Raw genomic sequence first — 22,532 nt, 5'->3', positions numbered from 1 at the left:
AGTGAAGTTTAGTTATTAGTGATTTCTTTTATGGATCATGTCTTTCGTGTGGAATCTAAAATGGCATCATGATACCCAAGGTCACCTAGGTTGTCTCTTACATTAACTTCTAGGAATTTTACATTTTTTGCATTTTATATTTAGGTCTGTGATCCATTTTGAGTTAATTTTTGTGAAAGATGTAAGGCCTATGTTTTCATTAATTTATTTGTTTGCTTGTTTATTTTTTGCCTATGGATGTCCAGGTGGCCCAGCACATTTGTTGAAGAGACTGTCTTTGCTCTGCTATATTGTCTTCAGGCCTTTGTCAAAGATCAGTTGTCTGTATTTCTCTGGGTCTATTTTTGGGCTTTCTATTCTGTTCCATTTGTCTATTTAGTCTTTCCCCAATGTCATACTATCTTGATTACTGTAGTTGTATGGTATATTTTGAAGTCAGGTAGTATCAGTTCAACTTTGCCCCTTTCACTCAGTATTATGTTGACTAGTCTGGGTCTTTTGCCTGTCTGTATGAACTTTAAAATCAGTTTGTTGATATCCCCAAACTAATAATACAGTTGTTTCTGCACATTATTAGATTCGATTTGCTAATATTTTGTTGAGGTATTTCACATCTATGTTCATGAAAGATACTGTTCTATTGTTTTCTTTTCTTAAACAAACTGTTATTTGTTACATCAATTAAGAATAGTAAAAATAAAAGTTTTTTATTTTACATTCACTTACTCCTTATTCAGTGCTCTTCATCTCTTTATGTAGATGTGTGTTTCTGACCTATATTATTTTCCTTCTGTGCAGAGAACTTCTTTTAACTTTTCCTGCAAAGCAGGTCTCCTGGCAACAAATTCCCTCAGTGTGTGTCAGAGAAAATCTTTGTCACTTTTGAAGGATAATTTCATGGGGTACAGAAGTCCAGGTTGGTGGGTTTTTTCCCTTCAACACTTTAAATATCTCAGTCCATTCTTCTTGCTTGTGTGGTTTCTGAGGAGAAGTTGGATATAGTTTTCATTCTTCTCTAGGTAAGGTGTTTTTCCCCTCTTGCTTTTTTCAGGAGTTCTTCCTTTATCTTCATTTTCTGTAGTTTTCTGGGCATTTATTCCAGTTAGTATTCTCTGAGCTTCTTGGATCTGTGGTTTGGTGTCTGATAGTAATTTGGGGGAAATTCTCAGTCGTTATTGTTTCACATACTTCTTCTCTTCCTTTCTCTTTTCTTCTCCTTTTGGTATTCCCGTTACACATACATTGTATCTTTTGTAGTTGTTCCATAGTTCTTAGATATCGCTTCTGTTTTGCTCTTCAGTTTTAAAGATTCTATTGATATATTCTGTAGCTCAGAGATTTCCTCAGCTGTGTCCAATTTACTAATGAGCCCATCAAAGACATTTTTCATTTCTGTTACAATGTTTTATGTCTCTAGCCTTTCCTTGTTGTTCTTTCTTAGGATTTCCATTTTTCTGCTTACATTGTCCATTTGTTCCTGGATATTGTCTGCTTTATTCCCTTAGCATATTAATCATAGTTGTTTTATTTATTTATTTAATATGTATTTATTTTTGAGAGAGAGATAGAGAGAAAAAGCGAGAAGCAGAGAGGGAGACAGAGGATCCAAAACAGTTTCTGTGCTGACAGTACAGAACCTGATGTGGGGCTAAAACTCACGAACCATGAGATCATAACCTTAGGTAAAATTGGATGCAACTGACTGAGCCACCCAGACACCCTAATCATAGTTGTTTTAAATTCCCAATCTGATATTTCCATATCTGTGCCATGTCTCGTTCTAATGCTTGCTCTGTCTCTTCAAACTGTGTTTTTTGCCTTTTTGTATGCTTTGTAGATTTTTCTTGGTAGCCAGACATGGTGTAGTGGATAAAAATAATTGCTGTAAATAGGCTTCTTATAACATGGTGGTAAGGTGTGGAGGGAGGGGAAGTGTTCTATGGTTCTGTGATTAGGTCTCAAATTTTTAGGGAGCCTCTCTTGACCGAACTTCATAAATGTTTCTTAGCAGTTTTCCCCCCTCAGGTGGGACGGGATGGCTAGAGTTGAGTATTTCCTTCCCCAGGTTATTTAGGTTGGTTAGGCTTTTGTTAATTAGTTTCTCCTGAGGACAGGCCTCATTAAGAGGAGCAGAGTGTTCTGGTGTATTTCAATTTTTTTAAAATGTTTATGTATTTGAGAGAGAGGGAGGGAGGGGGGAGGAGCCATGAGAGAGGAAGACACAGAATCCAAAGCAGGGTCCAGGCTCTGAGCTGTCAGCACAGAGTTCGACACGGAGTTCCAACTCATAAACTGTGAGATCATGATCTGAGTCAAAGTCAGATGCTTAACTGACTGAGCCGCCCAGGTGCACCTGTTCTGGTGTATTTAAAAATGGTTCCTATTCCCCTCTCCCTGCTGAAAGCCTGAGGGTTTTTTCTAGGTGTTTACTGTGGGGACCTGGTCAAGCTCCTGGAGATAAAGTTCACAATATTTTGAGGGCCATCTTATGACTAGGCCTTCCTGGAGTTTTTAACTCTCGGATTTGTCCATGCTGAGCCTCCAGCAATTCATCAGTGGTAGTTCAGGTTTTACTACCTGGCTCGGATATTTTGGCTATTTCTGCTGTGAGTCCCTGCTATAGTAAGTTGCAAATGCTCGTGTTCCCCTGTTGTATCTCTCCAGTCTCAGGAGCAGCCGTTTGCCCTGTGTCCTTCCCTCACTTATGAATCCAAGAAAAGTTGTTGATTTTTTAGTGTGTTCAGCTTTTTATTTGTTGTTAGGATGGAATGGTGACTTCCAAGCTCCTTACATGCATAACCAGAAACCTGAAGTCCTTAATTTTTATTTGGTGAATTTTCCAGTGGCAAGTTTCTAATTATAGATTGATTTCTTTCTGCTATCTCACATGATTTTGGGTCCCCCTGCCCCCATTTCATAAACTGGAATGTGTTCTCAAAAACAATCAAAAGTGTTTTTCTCTTGCAAAATGTGATTAAGATTTCTTCACTCTCCCCACTCACTTAATATAATTCATTCTAAAGCCAAGGGTGATGAATGATTTTGGATTGTTTCTTTGGGGATTCTTGGCATTCTTTCGTCAATGCTTATCACCAAGGATGCTTGCTTGCTCTCTCTTTCTCTCCTTTTCCTTTTCTAAAGAATACACTTTAGAAAATGAGATAAGTGTTGCCTCTGTTCATTGGCCTCCCATTCACCCTTTCAGATGGGACTGAGCTGGCTTATGCTTACGTGGATTTTAACTACGATGGTACCTTGCTAGCCTCTGTTGGCAGCAGCCCTGATCACACGCTGACCATCTGGAACTGGAAAGAAGAACAGCCCATACTGAGGACAAAAGCTTTTTCCCAGGAAGTTTTTAAGGTTACTTTCAATCCTGAAGATGATGAGCAGCTGACTACATCGGGATCAGGCCACATCAAGTAGGTTGTGTGACTGATACAGGTGCTGGTAGATTATCATTAATGATATTTTCTAAGAGGTGACCAGCTGGAGACATCTTTGCTGATGTTAACATTAGGATAATTTTTAAATGTGTTACCTTTAACTGTAGTGCTGCTTTTCTAATTGGATATGGGGATTTTCTTACCAGAGGGGCACCTGGGTGGTTCAGTTGGTTAAACGGCCAACTCTTGGTTTCGGCTCAGGTCATGATCTCACCACTTCGTGGGTTTGAGCTCTGCATCAGACTCTGGGCTAACAGTGTGGAGGCTGCTTGGGATTCTCCCTCTCTCCCTCCCTCTCTGCCCACCCCCCACTTATGCTGTCTCTGTCTCTCTCAACATAAATAAATAAACTTAAAAAAAAAGACACTATAGATAGAAAGAAGGGCTATTTTATTTTATTTTATTTTATTTTATTTTAAAGAAGGGCTTTTAAATGTAGCCTACTGCCTTATAGGCTTTACCACCTCAAAGGGTTTGTATAATGTCTTACTAACATGGCATGTTGACTTTTCAGACCCACCATTAAACTTGTAGAAATACTGTATGATGGATAAGTCATTTTGACTCTGAACTCAGTCTTCATCTGTAAAATAAGAATTATAACAGAATCATTCCTAACCCAGGGCCCTCAATACTAAATTGCAACAGAGTCTACTGTTGATCTCAGTCTCTGGGTCTAAATTTCATGTCGTTTTCACTTTATCATACTCCGCTCTATTTTCTAGGATGGAATGGTTTTGTCCTGTTCTGTCTTCATTCTACCTTGTCTTAAGCATTTATCTAACAATCTTCTACCACCACCCTTGGACTGCTCATAACTAGATTTCCAGCGTCCTTTTTGAGAAAGACATTTTTACCTAAGTTTCTCTTAATTCAATTTAAACCTGGCCCTATTCTTATTCATTCATTAGAAATATAGAATAATTGAACAGATTTTATTTAAAAAAAATTTTTTTAACGTTTATTTATTTTTGAGACAGAGAGAGACAGAGCATGAACGGGGGAGGGTCAGAGAGAGGGAGACACAGAATCTGAAACAGGCTCCAGGCTCTGAGCTGTCAGCACAGAGCCCGACGCGGGGCTTGAGCTCACAGACCGCGAGATCATGACCTGAGCCGAAGTTGGCCACTTAACCGACTGAGCCACCCAGGCGCCCCTAGAAACTTGGGGGAATTCTCAAGTAATCTTCTGCTAGCTATAGGCTAAAAATGTCCAATTCTTTTACATTTGCCCATCATTTAGTAAGGTGCATATTTTCTATGTACTGTGTCTTTGTAGAGAGATGGAAATGGAATAATTTCATGTGTGAAGTGCTATGAAAGAAACAAAGCATATGGAAATGTGTGAACAGAGGACCTACCATAGCCTTGGAGAAGGATGTTTGTTATTTAAGCTTTTGGCTTCATATTGGCTTGTTGATATCATCCATTATCTATTTTATATCTAGTTGGTAGACCAGATTCTTTTTCCTACATGGTTTTCATCATCTGACAGTTCATTGCTTAGACTATTAATAAGAAATATTAATGAATAAATGTTGATTATTACTGCTTTTATGTGCTAGGCACTGTTCTAAGCATTTCTCAATAATTTTATGAGGTTGGTACTAATATGGTCACTGTATACATGAAGGAATGAGGGCACAGTGTTATTTAGAAACTCACTCTTAAGTTACACAGCAAGAAATTAGAATTTTTTGGAAAACTTTTACATGTTATAAAATGGTAGTATCCAATAGAACTTTCTGCCAGGATGGAATGTTCTGTGCTATCCAACCTAGTAGACACTAGCTACATGTAGCTATTGAATACTTGAAATTGGCTGCTCTGACAGAAACACTGAGCTTTAAATTTTATTTAGTGTTAATTTATTAAGTCTAAGTTAAAATAGTCAAACTTGGCTACAGTTGACTGCATAGGACAGCATGAGTCTCAGATATAATATCCACAAAGGCAGGGAGTTTATTTTGTCTGTTTTGCTCAATGCTGAATTCATATTGCCTAGAGCTTTCCTGACAGGTAGTTGATACTTAATACATATTAGATGAATGAATAAATGAGATAATATGTGACGATGAAACATGTAAATGCTTGGGTGATAATAAAAATAAATAAAGCCTCTTTGAGGTACATTCAGTCACCTTCTGGTTTGTTTACAGGTTCTGGGAAATGGCTCTAACATTCACTGGTCTCAAACTTCAGGGTTCATTGGGTCGATTTGGCAAAACAGCCACTACTGATATAGAAGGTTACATGGAGCTCCCAGATGGGAAGGTGAGTGTAGCTACTATTCTACAATAATAAGATTATGTTTCCAAGTGATGAAAATAGATGAAAGCACATTATACATTGTGAAAAGCACTGCCAATGTTAGTACTAATGAATACTATAATTGTGAATATAATGAACATTTCATTTTGCTTCTTCAGATTATCAATTTTAATTAATATACTTCCACAGAATTGTTCTAATCCACATATAAATATTATTTTTGTTTTGTGTCTACTAAATATTATACAAACGCATAACATATTTAACATATTAACATAGTGACATATTGTCGCTTTTTATTACGTCATGGAGTTGCAGTGTTTATAATGTTTATCTTTCCCTCCTCTTTTGTCATGATGGTCCAAGAGGACTTCCTGGCTCAAAGTTGTATATAGTCTTGCAGCTTTTGTTTTTATTGTCAGATTATTATTTAGGAAGATTGAACCACCCTATAGTGGCTCCTACAGACCCACTGTGCCTGTTTATTCTGTAACATTGTTAGTTTATCTTCTCTCTTCCTCTTACAAAATTTATGAGCATCTTGCCTATAGGGTCAGTTCTGCATTAATGATGCATTTGGCTTCCTATTAGGATGAGTTATATAGTATTATTTGTGAATGTCTCCGTTATAAGTAAATGCCAACATACAAATATAATTTTGAGGAACAAAATGGGATACCTAGTAGATATTCTCTACCTAGTATCTACCTAGTAGATATTCTCAATCTGAAATCATGTTGTGTGGGAGGAAATAACAATTCTTGGATGCTGGTTAAATACATATCCAAACCTATAAAATGATCATAAGTCATTTTAGCTTCAAATTCTGAATCCTACAAGAATTAAGCTAGGATAAAGATGGTTAAAACATGCCACAAGATAGATCTTTAGAAGGTTCCGTAGGATTCATGTGTATGTAGGGAGAAAAGAAGCCATTTTATTTATTTTTAACTTGTTTTATTTTTTATTTTTTTAAATTTATATCCAAATCAGTTAGCATATAGTGCAACAATGATTTCAGGAGTAGATTCCTTAGTGCCCCTTACCCATTTAGCCCATCCCCCCTCCCACAACCCCTCCAATAACCCTCAGTTTATTCTCCATATTTATGAGTCTCTTCTGTTTTGTTCTCCTCCCTGTTTTTATATTATTTTTGTTTCCCTTCCCTTATTGTTCATCTGTTTTGTTCTTAAAGTCCTCATATGAGTGAAGTCATGATTTTTGTCTTTCTCTGACTAATTTCACTTAGCATAATACCTTCCAGTTCCATCCACATCATTGCAAATGGCAAGATTTCATTCTTTTTGATTGCCGAGTAATACTCCAGTGTGTGTGTGTGTGTGTGTGTGTGTGTGTATCACATCTGCTTTATCCATTCATCCATCGATGGACATTTGGACTCTTTCCATACTTTGGCTATTGTTGATAGTGCTGCTATAAACATGGGGGTGCATGTGTCCCTTCGAAACAGCACAACTGTACCCTGTGGATAAATGCCTAATAGTGCAATTGCTGGGTCGTAGGGTTGTTCGATTTTTAGTTTTTTTGAGGCACCTCCATACTGTCTTCCAGAGTGGCTGCACCAGCTTGCATTGCCACCAACAATGCTAAAGAGGTCCTCTTTCTCCGCATCCTGGCCAACATCTGTTGTTGCCAGAGTTGTTAATGTTAGCCATTCTGACAGGTGTGAGGTGGTATCTCATTGTGGTTTTTGATTTGTATTTCCCTGATGATGAGTAATGTTGAGCATTTTTTCATGTGTCGGTTGGCTCTCTGGATGTCTTCTTTGGAGAAGTGTCTATTCATGTCTTTTGCCCATTTCTTCACTGGATTCTTTGTTTTTTGGGTGTTGGGTGTTTTGGGTATTTTGTTTGTTGGGTCTGGGTGTTGGGTGTTTTGGGTGTTTTTTGGGTGTTGTTTTTGGGTGTTGAGTTTGATAAGTTCTTTATAGATTTTGGATACTAACCCGTTATCTGATATGTCATTTGCAAATATCTTCTCCCATTCTGTCAGTTGCCTTTTAGTTTTGCTGATGGTTTCCTTCACTGTGCAGAAAAAAGAAGCCATTTTAAATGAGAGACACACAAAAGGAAATGTTTAGAGTTAGGAATAAATAGCTAATATTCGGAATTCTACTTAGGAGGGAGCATTTATGTTGGGAAAGAGTGGGAAACTAGGTTGAGAAGTATGGTTGGGTCCTAGTTAGTGTATGAGGAGATTAACAGCCAGCCAGAACTACTATACATTGGAAGAGTAGAGTTGAAAATGAAGTTATGTATTAATCTGGCCACAAAATGCCAAATGAGTTGGAGGAAGGAAAATCTGGAGTCAAGGAGATGACCTAAGAAGGAAGATATTACTTTCATTTCATTTTTCAGGACAAATGGAAAAAGAAAGCTAGACGTGAGTGACATTTCAGAAGGGAAAGTCTTCCAGGTATCAGTGGCTTTGGGTGGTTTTGTCACTGGACAGAAGAAAGCAAGTCGAGATAAAGATTATCCAAAGTTAGCTGAGGTTTAATAATAGGTAAACCAGGTAGAATGGATAAGATTAGTAGACTGGGGATGTAGAAAAGATGGAGTAAATTACTTGGCATGAAGGAAATGGGGTGCAGAACGCTGGAGCAGGCAGGCAAGAATTAGATCCGAGTTTCCCCAAAGGTGTTTCATGGAATATTAGCCTGCACAGAATCTCTGTAAAAATAAGACTTTCCTGGTCAAATTCCTTTGTATCTAGAAATTTCTTTCAGTGACCTATATTAAAGTTTCCAGGGGATCCTAAAGAAAAGAAAGTTGTCTGATTTTGTTTATCCAAGCATATGTCTTCTGAGTTAATGTTAGTCAGAAGAGGAGCTTTTGAGCCAAGGTTCCTGGGTGAAAATCCTGATTCCTATTGGTATTTTGTGCAAGCCACTTAACTGTTCTGTTCAGTTTTTTTCTTTGTAAAATGGGAATAATAATAGTTAGGACTCCTATTGATCCATATGATTCCCTTGTGTGAATGAGGAAAACTATGTTTTCTGGGAAAATAAAGTGGCCAACCTGCATAACTGTACATGGTACCCTCAATAAATATACCTAGTTCATATGAGGTTTTAAGATTAATGTATGTAAAGTGCTCAAGTATCACTTGGCACAGAATCGATACTTAATTAGTATGTCTTATTATGTAATACCAGTTAAAATTCCTAAGAACTAGTGTTTGGCGGTACATACTTGGATGTGCTGGATTAAGTGGATTAATAGGAACTGGTTCCAGATGATTGTTCTTGTTTGAAATTGGATATTATTATGCTATAATCTTCTGAGTTCAGTAATTTTTCTGAGTTCACAGTTTAAAAAACTTGTAACATTTGATATTATCACTCTTAAAAAGTAGAATCTCATCTATCGAGAGGTTAAAAATGTCTCTAATTTTTGACTCCGTAATTCCACTCCTGGATTAGGCCCTTAAGAGCTAGGCAAAGAAGGCTATTTCAGATATATTTGAAAAATTACCAGCAACTTAGAGCGTAATCACGGTGATGTAACACTGTGCATAATGCTAGGAGGAAACCCATCGCAATGTGATTAGTGCTTGTTTTTGAAGTAGTGAATTTTCATTTCTACATTTTCTTATTTTTCTATACTTACTTTGCTTCTCTTGATTATGTAAGTACAAAATCTTTGAAAATAAATTTCACCTGAATGTGAGGCATAAATATCCATGTTTGTCTGTTTTAATGCACATTCCTCCCTTTCTGCATCCCTGCCAGGTGCTCTCAGGGTCAGAGTGGGGCAACATGCTGGTGTGGGAAGGCGGCCTCATCAAAGTTGAGCTCTGTCGAGCTGCAAGGAAGTCTTGTCATCAGGGTCCCATTAACCAGATAGTGCTGGATGAGGGTGAAGTCATCACTATTGGGGCAGATGGATGTATTAGGGTAAGTTTTCTTGACGCTTGGTCAGGAGCGCCCACATCAAAGACTTACAGATCGCCCTACTGGTGTTATCAGATTTTTACTTCTCACAAAGTTCACTTTATAAAGGACATCTGTGGTCATTTACTCCTACGGCCAGCGCACTTAAAATCATACTTTCCTTGTGGTAAATATTTAAATTCTAGTCAAAATTAATTTATAGCATCTTAGCAGTGAAATTTTCTGAGGGGACCTTTTGTTATTTTGATTCTCTGGTTGAAATAGTAGTTTGGGAAAATGAAAACCTATTTTAGCAGACTATAAACAGTGGACACAGGTGTCCTTTCAAAACACACAGTGTGAATGGGTCATGTTTTAGGGATGAAAGTACCAAACATTCTTATTTTTGACTGAGGTTACTAACTAGAAATACACTCAAAAGTGAGCTGATAGGGTTTGCCTGTGGATACTCCCCTCTCTTTTCTCTTTACACTGGTGAACTCACTTGTCCTCCCCTGTGGACACTATCTTGCCCATGGTGTGGGCTAAGCTGGAACATTGCTCCAGCATCTAAGTCCCCCTAGTAGTTATCAGACCACTTCTCCCACCCACCCATGTATATGGACCTTGCTGCTGCTGGCAAACCTGGAGGCTTATGATTTGCCCTGTGGTCCTTTTGGCACATATTCCTACTGGTGCCTTTCCAAGAAAGTGGTAGTATTCTCTGGACTTTCCTTAGGAAGTATTATTTTCAGAAGTAAGACTGTATTTTAGAAAATAATCTCATCACCCTGTTGACATATATTGAGATTACAACGTCTAGCTATATCTCTCCCAGTCTGTCTTCTTACCATTGGCTTTTTGAACCCAAGTATAAATTTTTGCGTTTACCATATTAAATTTAATTTTGTTAGATTTTACTAATTGCTCTGGAAATTTTTATGTCCTTTCTTTTGTCATATAGCATATTTACTGTCCATCTAAGATATAGGTCACCCCAAAATGTCAAAATACCAACTGAAGGGAAATCTCAAGATTAAAGAAATTAAATACTTCACAGATGGTCCTTTAATGAACACCACTAATTTCTAAACTGGCTTCCTTTTTAAATGTCACCCTAGTCTCGTTAGTCTTTTATAGTAAATCTCTACCTCTAACCCTTTGGGAAAAACCTAGCCCAACTCCCAGGAGTCCATCTGACCTGTGGATCTGGGTCTCTCCCCTGTGGGGCTAGTCTATGGGACAGCACCAGTCCTCCCTGAAGTTACTTTCCCTAAGGGTGAGTTATTGAGTATGGGTTAACGGGGTGGGGTATGTCAACAGATCCATCCAGGGTGGGCTCTGGCACTTTGTGCAGGAAGTCCTTCTCAATCTCTCTGCTGTGTGAGGTGAAACTGCTCCCTCATGCTTTCCATAGTGTTCTGTTGTCTGTCCCAGAACAGCAATCCTTACCTGAATAGTACAGTCTAAATCAACGATTAAAAACACTTTCTCATGACAACCTCATCTACACACCTTTTCTCTGCTTGTAATGAGGATTGAGTATGGATCATGAAGTCTATTTCCCCTTTCCAGAGGCCCACTGGTAAAATCAAAACAGGGCTCATTATAGTGTCTTGCCAAATAACCAAAGCATTTACTCCAAATGGCCACTTTACATGCAGAAAGACCTGATAGACCCCTTGACATCAAGTTTACTCTGGGCTAATTAGAATTTTTATTCAGGCTGAGTTTTCTCACTAAGCTCCATCCATACAAAGGAAACGATCATAATTTATTATCCTCCAGTTGGAACCAATATCCCAGGGGTTGAGTTTTGGCTGGTGTTGTCATTACCCCTACTCACTAATTTGCATGCAACAAGAAGAAATGACTTTTGGGAAAAAAAAGTCAGAGCCTTTTCTTACAGAAAATGTAAATTCAGAAACAGCTGATTGATTGAAATATTTTCTTATTTTATAAGATCTGGGATTTTGAGACCATAGATACTGCTGACACTATAGACGAGACTGGATTGTTAGAGATCGAGCCCATTAATGAGCTTCAAGTAGGCAAGAATGTCAAACTCTTCTCTATGATAAAGATGAGCGACATGGGAAATAACATTTGGTTGGCTCAAGTAAGTTGCATTCTTCCCTCTTGGCTCTTTAAAGTTACCTGCACGTAAAATTAAAGTAGTAACAATTTATTGCCACTGTGTTACTAAGTCCATTTTACTATTAAAACTACTATTGATATATCCTTAATTTTGGTATTTGCTGCCCTACAAGCAATTCTCTACAACCGCATTGGAGATGTAGGATTCATTATAGCCACTGGTAAATCTGCCCAGTTTGGCCTGCACCCATGACTTCCATCTGCTATAGAGAAACCTACACCCATCTCCGCCCTATTCTACTCAAGCACCACAGTAGTAGCTAGGGTCTTTCTATTAATTCACTTCCATCCACTCCTGGAGCACAACAAAACCATTCAAACACTCACACTATACCTAGGAGCTATCACAACCCTATTTACAGCAAACTGTGCTTTAACACAAAATGATATTAAAGAAATCGTTGCCTTTTCTATCTCAAGTCAATTGGGACTTCTACACAGAAAACCACTTAGCATTCTTATTATATTAAACTATTTGTAATACGAAAATGCTTCATTTATTTTGTGTTCTAAGATATATAGAAGTTGCTTTTGTTAAATTTCAATCACACTTTATTTTTTATAAATGTTTATTTTTGAGAGATAGAGAGTGGGGAGGGGCAGAGAGAGAGGGGGACAGAGGATCAAAAGCACTCACAGCAGCAAGCCCAATGTGAGGCCTGAACTCCCCAACCTTGAGACTATGACCTGAGGTGAAGTCGGATGCTCAGCTGACTGAGTCACCCAGGTGCCCTCAATCACACTTTAAAATATATGTAAACTTTTGGTATTACTGTTTGTCCTTTATTTTAACTAGATCACAGGAAGAAAATTTCTTTTTATTTGATAAAAGTTCAAAATGATAAAACTATTGTTATGTATTTAATTTTTTAGGATGCCAATGGAGCCATATGGAAGCTTGACCTTAGTTTTTCAAATATTGTAAGTTGCCTATTTTTCTTTTTTCCTAATTCTTATAATAACAATCTGTTATTCTTCTTTAAAAGATACTTTATCTTTCTCCATATTTGATCATTGTTCCCATCAAAAACTTGTCCAACATGTCCTGGTCCTGAGAATTTATTATCTCTCTCTCTGATTTTATAAAAAAGAAAAGGAGGTATCTCCTATCAAAATCCACCAAAAAAGTGGCAATTGACAATGCCTAATGTTATCAAGTGCTTTACAGTTGTCATAAACTTATGGCATTTTCATTTATATGATCTTCTGTAACCCTCATAGTTACCCTGATGAGCAGGTAGGCTTTTGCTATTACCTCATTTTACTGGTGAAGAAATGGAAAGGCTGCAAGTACAATTCCAATACTTGCTTTTCCTAATTCCAAGAGTCCAGCACTCTATCTAACTTATGCTTTTAAAAATTTCTATTCAGATAAAATCACACATGTGTTATAGGGTTATATATATAAATCTATTATTTTTTTAATGTTTATTTTAGAGAGAGACAGAGTGTGAGTAGGGGAGGGGTAGAGAGAAAGGGAGACACAGAATCTGAAGCAGGTTCCAGGCTCCGAGCTGTCAGCACAGTGATGGACACAGGGCTCGGACCCACGAACCATGAGATCATGACCTGAGCCGAAGTTGGACGCTTAACCGACTGAGCCACCCAGACGCCCACCTATGTATATATTTTTTAAACTTGACCTTAATTTGATGTTAACTTACCTTTGAGCTCTGATAGGGTCTCTTTTATTATCAGACCCAAGATCCAGACTGCCTCTTCTCCTTCCATTCTGGAGCTATCGAAGCCTTGGCAGTCTCTCCTCTCACTTATCTCATGGCCACTACTGCCTTGGACTGTAAGTAGAACTCTAAATGAAAATATAGCTGGCCTCTTTTGTTTTGTTGTCCACATAAAATTTTCTATGTGTTTGATGAAAAGCACTTGACAGTTTTTCCAAAAGGAAGCCTCTTGCTGCAAGAGAGGTGAGTTTTTACATAGGGGAGAGAAACTGAAGTGCAGCAGCCTTGGTTATTGTGAGAGATTAAGGGTACAGTAAGTTGCTCATGAAGATGCTATTCATTTTGGCATTATCCACATTCGTGCTTTTCCTATTTATTTTTCACCTTCGTTCTTTCTTCCTCATGTATGGTGAATCTATGTGGGCTGTGCAAGGTGAACTTGATCAATAGTTGTTTTCTTTATTATCCATGCTTGCAAATTACCTGGTTGAAGATATACATGTAAAATTTTGACTAAAGAAAGCCTATTAGATTATTGGTTGATTGAACTATTTGTGAAATTTCTTGTTATAATGCTCAACATGTAAAGGAAGCCAAGGTTATTTCAAAAGATATATATAATTTATTTCTTTTAAAACTGGTTTTCTATAGGCTCTGTTCGAATCTATGATTTTGCTGGCAAAACTCCTTTGGCTCAGATGAGATTCAAACAAGGAGGTACCGCCCTCACCTGGGTACCCCGACTGGTGAGTTTATTATGATGATCTTCTACTAAGATATATTGGTAAATATGACCTATCAGTGTTATTTCTTGGAAATCTATTTTATACCCTGGGTTTTAGAGGAAAACAAAAATTTTAACTTAGTTTATTCACTCATAATGCAAATCTAGTTCAGATCTAGTGACAGAGATCATATCATTACCTTGCTTTTGTGGTTATGGTCCTGTTTTAATAAAAATCTATTTTTATGCCACCTGCAGGTTAGTAATCATTCCATGTTACAAAATTATTGCCCAACAGAACTTTGGGTATCTATCCTCTATCAGACTCTGATTTCATTCGTTCTAGTTATATTCCTGGTGTGCCTGCAGTGTGCTGGGGCTTGTTCTAGCTTCTGGGAATGTAACAGGGAAGAGAAAGACAAAAATACTTGCCCTCATACACCTTATGCTTTAGTGGGAGGGAGGAGGCAGAAATGGGCAATAGAGAAAAATAAGTAACATACGTGATAATGATAAGAGCTATGAAGAAAATTAGGCAGAGGTAGGGAATTGTTCTTTATCCATTACAATGCAATAAACTACCGTAAAGTGTAGTGGCATAAAACAGCAAACATTTTATTTTGCTCACATTTTCTCTGGATTGGGAAATCATGGTGTCTGGGGGCTGGAATCACATAAAGTCTTCTTTATCACAAGCCTGGCATCTGGGCTGAAGGCTAACTAAGCTGGGCGGTCAACAGGAGTGCCTGCTTAATGGCTTCTCCTTGTGGCTTGGGCTTTACCACAGCAGGGTGGCCTCAGGACAGCCACATACTTCTTACATGGCAGCTAATGACTCCGAGATCTAGTGTTTCAATAAAAGGCCGAAGCTGCTGGCCTTTTATGACCAGTCTCGGAAGTCACATAATGTCATTTATACCATACTCACTTGAGTGAAGCTGTCACAAGCCCCACCCAGATTCAAGGAGGGGATTTCTCCGTGGGAGGCATATCAAAGAATTTGCAGCTGTTTTTCAAAATATCATGGGAGTATTTGGGGAATGTTTTATCTTTACTGTTTTGGGTTGAAGTCAAAGAGAAAATGTTTCAGGACCAAAATAAATGTGGACATGGCTAGAATGGAGGAGAATTTAGTGACAGAATCAAGACCAGAAAGACAACTCAGGCCAGGGAATAGAAGCAGAACAATGATGAGGTTTAGAACAAGTAGAAACCACAGAGTATTTGTCTTACCAAACCTGGCTCACTCTATTCCATTTCATTTACACTCTTACCTGAAGTATTTAAAATACAGCTATATAATTAAATAATTTATCAGATGGTCATTCGATTTCCATAGAATGTTTCTCTTTTTTAGTCTCATATCCAAGTAATGATCATTGGATATCATGCTGGAATTGAAATGCCTTTTCTCTATGCCCTCTCGCTTCTCTAGAAAACTCTGTCTTTATGACTCAGCTTAGGTCAAACATCATCTCCTCTACATAGCCCTCTGTGACCCTATCTTCTAGTAGAGCTAGGTACTACTTCCTCTGATTTTTTTTTTTTAAAGCGCTGCTTATATACCAATTTTATGACACTTATCATATCACAATGTACTAAGATAAACTGCTTTATTGTATCTTTCCCACCAGACTGTTCTTCATGGTGACAACCACACTTTATTCTTCTTTGAACCTCCAGTTCCTCTGTAGTACATTTAGACACACAGTATATGTTTATTGAATGAACAACATTCAAGGAATTGGATGGAGTACGGTTTTCTTATTACCAAGATTCTCATAACTGCCTGGCCTCAGGGATGATCGCTCTGCTCTAAAGAACAGCAGGGCTCTTGCCTTTCTCCTGAATGCCTTCCAAGATAGCAGATTTAGTATATTCAGACGTTGCTAGATTTCTGTCTCCAGCCCATACTTCTTGGAGCTGCAGACCATGTGCCATCCTCATTTTGAGTTTCCCAGGGGACCTCAATCCCAATGTGTCCAAGACTAGATTCATGATACTCTGTTGGCCTCCCACCAGCCCCCCTCCAAAACAATAATGGCAGCAACAAACCACACACACACACACACACACACACACACACACACACACACACACACGTGCTTGGCTTCCTCCTAGTGTTACCTAGCTCAGTAAATGTCTCAGTAATCCCTCTGTCCTCCTCCCCCATATTCAGTTGTCACCAAATAGGACCATTATAACTCTCTCTAAACTATGTCCATATCCCTCCTCTCTGCAATGCCACCTCAAACCCAGTGATCATAATCACTCTCCTGGAGTAAGGTAGCCATCTCTTCAAAGGTCTCCAAAGGTCTTCCTGCATCCTATCTAGGCCATCTCGGTTCTGTTTTGCACAATGCATCTAGGATGACTTTTCTGAAATATCAAGTCTGGTCACATCACCTCCCTTACCCACACATACCCAAGCCCCCAACTAAAAACCTTTTAATGGCTTCCCACTGCTCTTGGGATGAAGACTATCCTTATAAGCTACTTTTTGACCTGGTGCTTGCTTATCCCCCTCTCTGGCCTCTTGTGGAAGCCCTGTTCCCTCACTCAGTCTGCTGTAGTCAAACTTTTTCCTGAGTTACGTTCTTTCCTGCCACATGACCTTTCCACAAGCTATGTCTTCTCCCAGGAGTGTTTCTCCCACCTCCCTAGACTTAGTTAATTTCTGGGCATCTTTCTGATCTCTGCTCCACCATCTCTTCTTTAAAGAAGTCCTCAGTCTAGGTCAGCTTTCTTTGTTATATGCTCTCCGAGATCATTTCTTTCCTTTAGTGTTTATTGCTGTTCAGAATTTAACACTCATCTGTGTGATTAATGTTTGTCCTCCCACTAGATCCTAAATTCTGTGAAACCAGGGACAAACTGTTTATGCACACCCTTGGGTAGCTGGTGATAGGTGCCTGGCATGTGGTAGAAGGATGCGCCGCCAACGTTTGCTCCAGTGCTTGAATTGCCATTATTTACCTCTGTCTCACGATCAGCAATGATAAGGAGCTGTTCTAAAATAGAGGTTACCAGAAAGTGATATAAGGAATTAGCAGTGAACAGTCAATATTAAATTACTTAGCTGAATAAAATACAAAGTTATCTGTTATGTAGCACAACTTTCTGAATCAACTAATTTCACATTTGTTGCATTTAATTTTTATCCAAGGTAAGCTACACTGGAGCACAGATTATCGTAGGATTCGAAGATGGAGTTGTTCGAATTCTTGAACTTTATGATCCAAAAGGGCTCACAGTTTTTGCAGGACGGAAGAAAATTTCAGATGCAGATATTAATTTGAAACAGGTTTTCAAGCCCCATACTGCTCGTGTCACTGCCTTAGCTTATGAACGTGATGGAGAAATTCTAGCTACAGGGGTAAGTGGTAGATTTCCTTTTGTTTCTTATTGAGCTTTCATGGTTCAACTTGTCTTATCAGTCTTCCTACTTGATATAACGTATTTGCTGAGGTACACTTTTTTTTTCTTTTTGCTGATGTGCAGTTTTGAGAAAAATGCAGTTTGCTTTCTTTGTGTTCATATTCTTTAAGTGTAGTCAGTGCATGACATTTCAAAATTTTCTTGCAAATTGAGTTCTAATGCTTATTTTAAATGAATGGAAAATTTCAACTGGGAATTATGATCAGTGTTATGCATAATCAATATTCTATCATATAGGTATGTTCGTATATAAAATTGCCATAAGTGAAGAGAATATGTAAATTTTTCATGCATTGATAGGGGAGCATATGCTTTGTGGAGCTTTTGGTGAGTTAATCTATGTACAGGTATGGTGATCGTTTTTTTCAGAAGGATATTGCAACACTTGGTTTGTCAGACATTCTCATGGGGGACATGAAGCAAATACTTGAAATGTGAATTTTCCCAGCATAATCTGGGATCTATGATTATCATAGGTATAAATATACAGTGGGTATACTGTAACTATTAAATGATACTCTATACTCTGTGGGATAGATTTCAAAAAGAATACATATTTGATGGGTATTTCTCTTTTTCTTAGAGTAGAGATCAAACCGTCTTCTTCTTCGAGGTAGAAAAGGATTATAAGCCAATTGGTTATATTACTACTCCTGGACCTGTTTGCCAGTTAGTGTGGTCTTCAGTTTCCCATGTGAGTAATTATTATTTGTCTTCATGCTTAAATCTAAATTACTGTATAATGAAGTGATCTGGAAGATAGAGAATAGCAGGTGGAATGATTAGTCCCACTCCTGGGTCCTGCAGTGAGGGGTCAGGAATGCTTCTTAGCTTGGCTAGTAGTGTATCACTGAGGAGCCCAATGTCCTACTCACTATCTCCTCTCTCTTCCATGCTCTAATTAGTTGGTCATGATCCCCTCTGAGAACATTGGGGTCTATCAGGCTTTGCTTTAGTAACAATGGTGACTCTATTGAGATACATATGTTGTAATGTGTTGGCTTGGATCTGTCAGTCTTTTTGACATTCAGAAGTTCAGTTCGAAGGTCTGAATGTACTTGCCCTCATCTTTAGCTCTTTACTTCTCTTCTACCCCCCTTCTACCTCCATTTTGTCTTCTAATCTCCCATTGACACTTTCCTAACATCAGCTGGTGATTAGGTATTGACTATTGATCTTATTTAATACCTCTAATTTCCCTAAGTTCAAGCATAGGATAATTCAGTTGTCTAAATATTGATTGAGTGTCTAAACCAGGTGCTGTACTGGGTTCTAGGATAATAATAGTGATGAACTGGGATGCTTGGGTGACTCAGTCGGTTGAGCTTCTGACTTCAGCTCAGGTCATGATTTCATGGTTCATGGGTTTGAGCTCCACGTTAGGCTCTGTGCTGACAGCTAAGAGCCTGGAGCCTGCTTTGGATTCTGTGTTTCCCTCTCTTGCTGCCCTCCCCTGCTCACACTCTGTCTCTCTATCAAAAATAAATAAACATTAAAAAAAATTAAAATAATAGTGATGAACTGCATGGAGGTGTTGTCAGGATTATTGAAGTAACATGTGTAACCTACTTTAAACTCTTCTAAAGAAAAGGGCTATAACAATATAGTGGTATATAGAAAAAACTTTTTTTTAAGTTAACATACTCATTGTTTTCATCTTTGCTAGGCACTGATGTATTCAATAAGCAGTATAAAAACAATCTCTTTTGAAAGAGAAAAAAATGCACCTATTTAAGAAGTGAAGTAACTATCACAGAACAATACAAGGTTTCACAAGGGAATTGGTGACTAAAATATCAGTGGTATAGACAATATGTGCTCTGAATATGGAGCAGGGAAATGTCAAGAAGGGGATAAGTTAACATAACTTATTTTGTACTATTTTATCTTAATTTTGAGAAATTGGTAGGATGTGGGCATTTGGAGAGAAGGTAAGTGCAGATGGTTTAGGTGAAGGAAACAAAAGCTGCCGAGGGAGCTCTGTGTTAAAGCATGAACACAACATGTGGTATTATGTACACCCTTTAATCATTTCCCTTAGATTCAAAGTAAAAAATCCAAAAAAGTTAGGAATGGTGGGTGGGAAGATGGTGGGTGTGACTATAGAGGGGCCTCTTGAGGAAGATCTTTATGGTGATGGGATAGTTTTGCATCTTGATTGTGGTGAATGGTTACACAAATCTACACCTATAAAATGACCTAGAACTCTACACACATTCTATATTAATGTCAATTTCCTGGTTTCCATATTGTTGCCTAAGAAGTCACCAATGGGGAAAACTGGGTGAAGGATACATGGTTCCTCTCTGTACTATCTTTGCAACTTCTTGTGAATCAAAAATTGTTTTAAAATAAGAAGCTAAAATTTTTTTTTTAATAGGCATGAGACGAAACCCCCCCAACATAATTCAAAAGTTATTTCAGGCAGTGCTGCCAATTAGTGCTTGTATTTCTAATATTATTTGGGAATTACTAATGTCAAAGAAAATTACCCTCATTTCACAATATATACATGTATCAAACCATCTATCGTTATATTTCAATAGAGATGTGGAAAAAGGTAAATGACCATACGTAGCTGATATCCTGCATACTTTAGTTGTCTAAATCGCCATAGATGTTAGCTTCCACTAGCTCTCAATGGTCAGACCTCCTGCCTTCCTGAATGCATTAAACTTCTGTGCATTATTTATAATTTGTGTTTCCAATAAGGAAACGTGCACAGAGAATCATTCGGCCTGCCGTGGTCACTACCGTGATCACTTTGGGCAGATGAGAGGCAGATGGGACAATTGGGCAGCTGTGTTCCAGACATGTGACCAGGGCATGAAATACTATGTGGACGAGAGCTATGTATGAGGTAGAATTGACAGAATTTGGTGATCTTTTGAATTTTGGGGGTAATTTTGAAGTGTCTAAATGAAACTCCTTAGTTTCTCTAAGACATGTTCTTTTGCCTACATTATTCTGGGGCCACTGTTCTCTGTTGCTGAAACCAGAAAATCTTGAGAATCATTCCAATCTCTTCCTTACCTCTAACCACCCTGCCCTTCAGTGGTTCACTAAGCTTCTTTGATTATGCATCCTAAACATCCCTGCCTTCTCTTCGATATCCTAGATGTAAACATAATACTGTACATAAAAGTAAATAGCATTCAAATAAATGAAAGTGAAGTGAAAACTAATGGACCATTTGGAGGAAATGAACAAACCCTGTACCCACGCAGTTTAGAGGTGTAAATGCTTTACGGCAAAGGCCCAGCAGAACGTCAGGTTCACTTTGCCGCATTTCCCGTTTCGCTGGAATCCTGTCCTCTCAAGTCCTAATTTGTTTGAGTAGCTTTGAACTTCAGCTTTTGTCTCTTCATCTCTGAGAGAATGCCCAAAGCTCTAGGACACTGCCTTGTGTTTGGCTTCTAGGTCTCATGCAAACTGTTGGCAATTTGTCCTTAGGAGGCAATTGGTCCTTCCTACTATCCGACATCGATTCCTGTCTACCTCTGCACCTGCCTGCCCTCTTCCCTTTTTTATAATAGAGGTGCCCTCTTCCTTCCCACATGGAGCCAATTCTGAGTCCTGTCCTTTGGATTGTACTCTCTCCCACTTTTTTTCAAGATTTCATATTACTTATTTTCTCTTTTCTGTCATATAAGTTTAGCCTCACCTGTTTACTGGATCATTTCCATCAGCATTTAAATATATTCAAGTATCTCCCATGGGGAAAAAAAATTGCTTGACCTCCTGTTCTCCTCTAGCTGCTGCACCATCTTTCTCCTTCTGACTTTTCTAAGAGGATTGATTATTCCTATTGACTTTTGCTAGTATCTACTCTCATCATTCTACCAAATCAGCTCCTGTGAAGACACCAGTGATATCCATCCATTTAACATTTTCCATTCTTCTCTTTCTTGACCTCTTAGCCTCATTTGAACCTGTTGACCCTTACTTTCTCTTTTAAATACCACTTCCCTTTGGCTTTTGTGACCTTATGCTCTCCTAGTTCCCTCGTCTACATCTTGTCATTCCTTTTCAGTCTCCCTCACCCAGTTCCTAAGTATTGTTTCCCTAAGGCTCTGTCCTGATCTCTCTTCTCACTCCCAAGCCCATAAATTCCTTAAAAGCCCAGATGTGCCACTGGATATTTGCAGATGGTATATCCTTTGTATAGCACACCCTTCAAACCTACCCACACCTTACTCTGTAATTGTCTTCTGCTCCTCCTTCACCTTGAAGCTTAGATACCACCTTCTCGGGAAGCCTTACACAGCCTCCTTTATTCTGGTGGCACTCCTGCAACACTTGTTGCGGTTACAATTTACATTTATTTATAGGATTTGTTGAATGACAGGCCCTCTCATTGGAGGTAAACTCCATCATGCCAGACACTGTATTTATTTTTCTTATAATTTTACCCCTAGTGCACTACAAAATGCTAGATACATAGTCTATACATAATAATTATAGAATGACAGAGTGAATAAAAATTTTGAATAATGTGTCTATGGAGTATCAAGATGGGCCTCTGTCTCCCCCCCCACCCCGTTCTTCCCCCACTTGCACTCTCCCTCCCTCTTTCTCAACAATAAATAGGCATTAAAAAAAGATGGGGATTTCCCATACATGGTTAAATATGTGATTTTGGAGCTCAAGGGAGAGGTCTGGCCTAGAGATAGATTCACTCAGAATTTAATTGTGCATGAATGGTAATGAAGCTTTGGGTTGCCTATAAGATTTCCCAGGGAATGTTTATGGAGTGAGAGGAGAAGAGGGTACAGGACAAAAACCTTGGAAATGTCCACAATTAATGAACTTGGGCAGATGGAGGATGATCCATCAAAGGAGGCTGAGACTGTATGTGCCATCCACACACTGCATGTTTCCCTTGGCATTCCTAATTTCAACATTCTGCCCTTTGGGCAA

The 22,532-nt window shown here is 38.5% G+C and overlaps 1 protein-coding gene across 3 annotated transcripts in view; it reads left to right on the top strand.

The window, feature by feature from the left end:
* Positions 1-22,532, top strand: part of CFAP44 (cilia and flagella associated protein 44) — a 151,576-nt gene that overhangs the window by 22,506 nt on the left and 106,538 nt on the right. For all 3 annotated transcript variants that reach the window (XM_019448382.2, XM_019448383.2, XM_053903343.1), the window contains 9 exons: positions 3,206-3,422; positions 5,605-5,719; positions 9,471-9,635; positions 11,575-11,730; positions 12,642-12,689; positions 13,467-13,566; positions 14,102-14,196; positions 17,341-17,550; positions 18,196-18,306. In XM_019448382.2, coding sequence (XP_019303927.2) covers positions 3,206-3,422; positions 5,605-5,719; positions 9,471-9,635; positions 11,575-11,730; positions 12,642-12,689; positions 13,467-13,566; positions 14,102-14,196; positions 17,341-17,550; positions 18,196-18,306 — 1,217 coding nt within the window. The remainder of the gene's footprint in view (positions 1-3,205; positions 3,423-5,604; positions 5,720-9,470; positions 9,636-11,574; positions 11,731-12,641; positions 12,690-13,466; positions 13,567-14,101; positions 14,197-17,340; positions 17,551-18,195; positions 18,307-22,532) is intronic.

The sequence above is a fragment of the Panthera pardus genome, unplaced genomic scaffold (assembly GCF_024362965.1).
Source record: "Panthera pardus isolate Hobbes unplaced genomic scaffold, ASM2436296v1 HiC_scaffold_16, whole genome shotgun sequence".
NCBI classification, from domain to species: Eukaryota; Metazoa; Chordata; class Mammalia; order Carnivora; family Felidae; genus Panthera; species Panthera pardus.
This window is presented reverse-complemented; position numbering and strand designations above follow the sequence as displayed.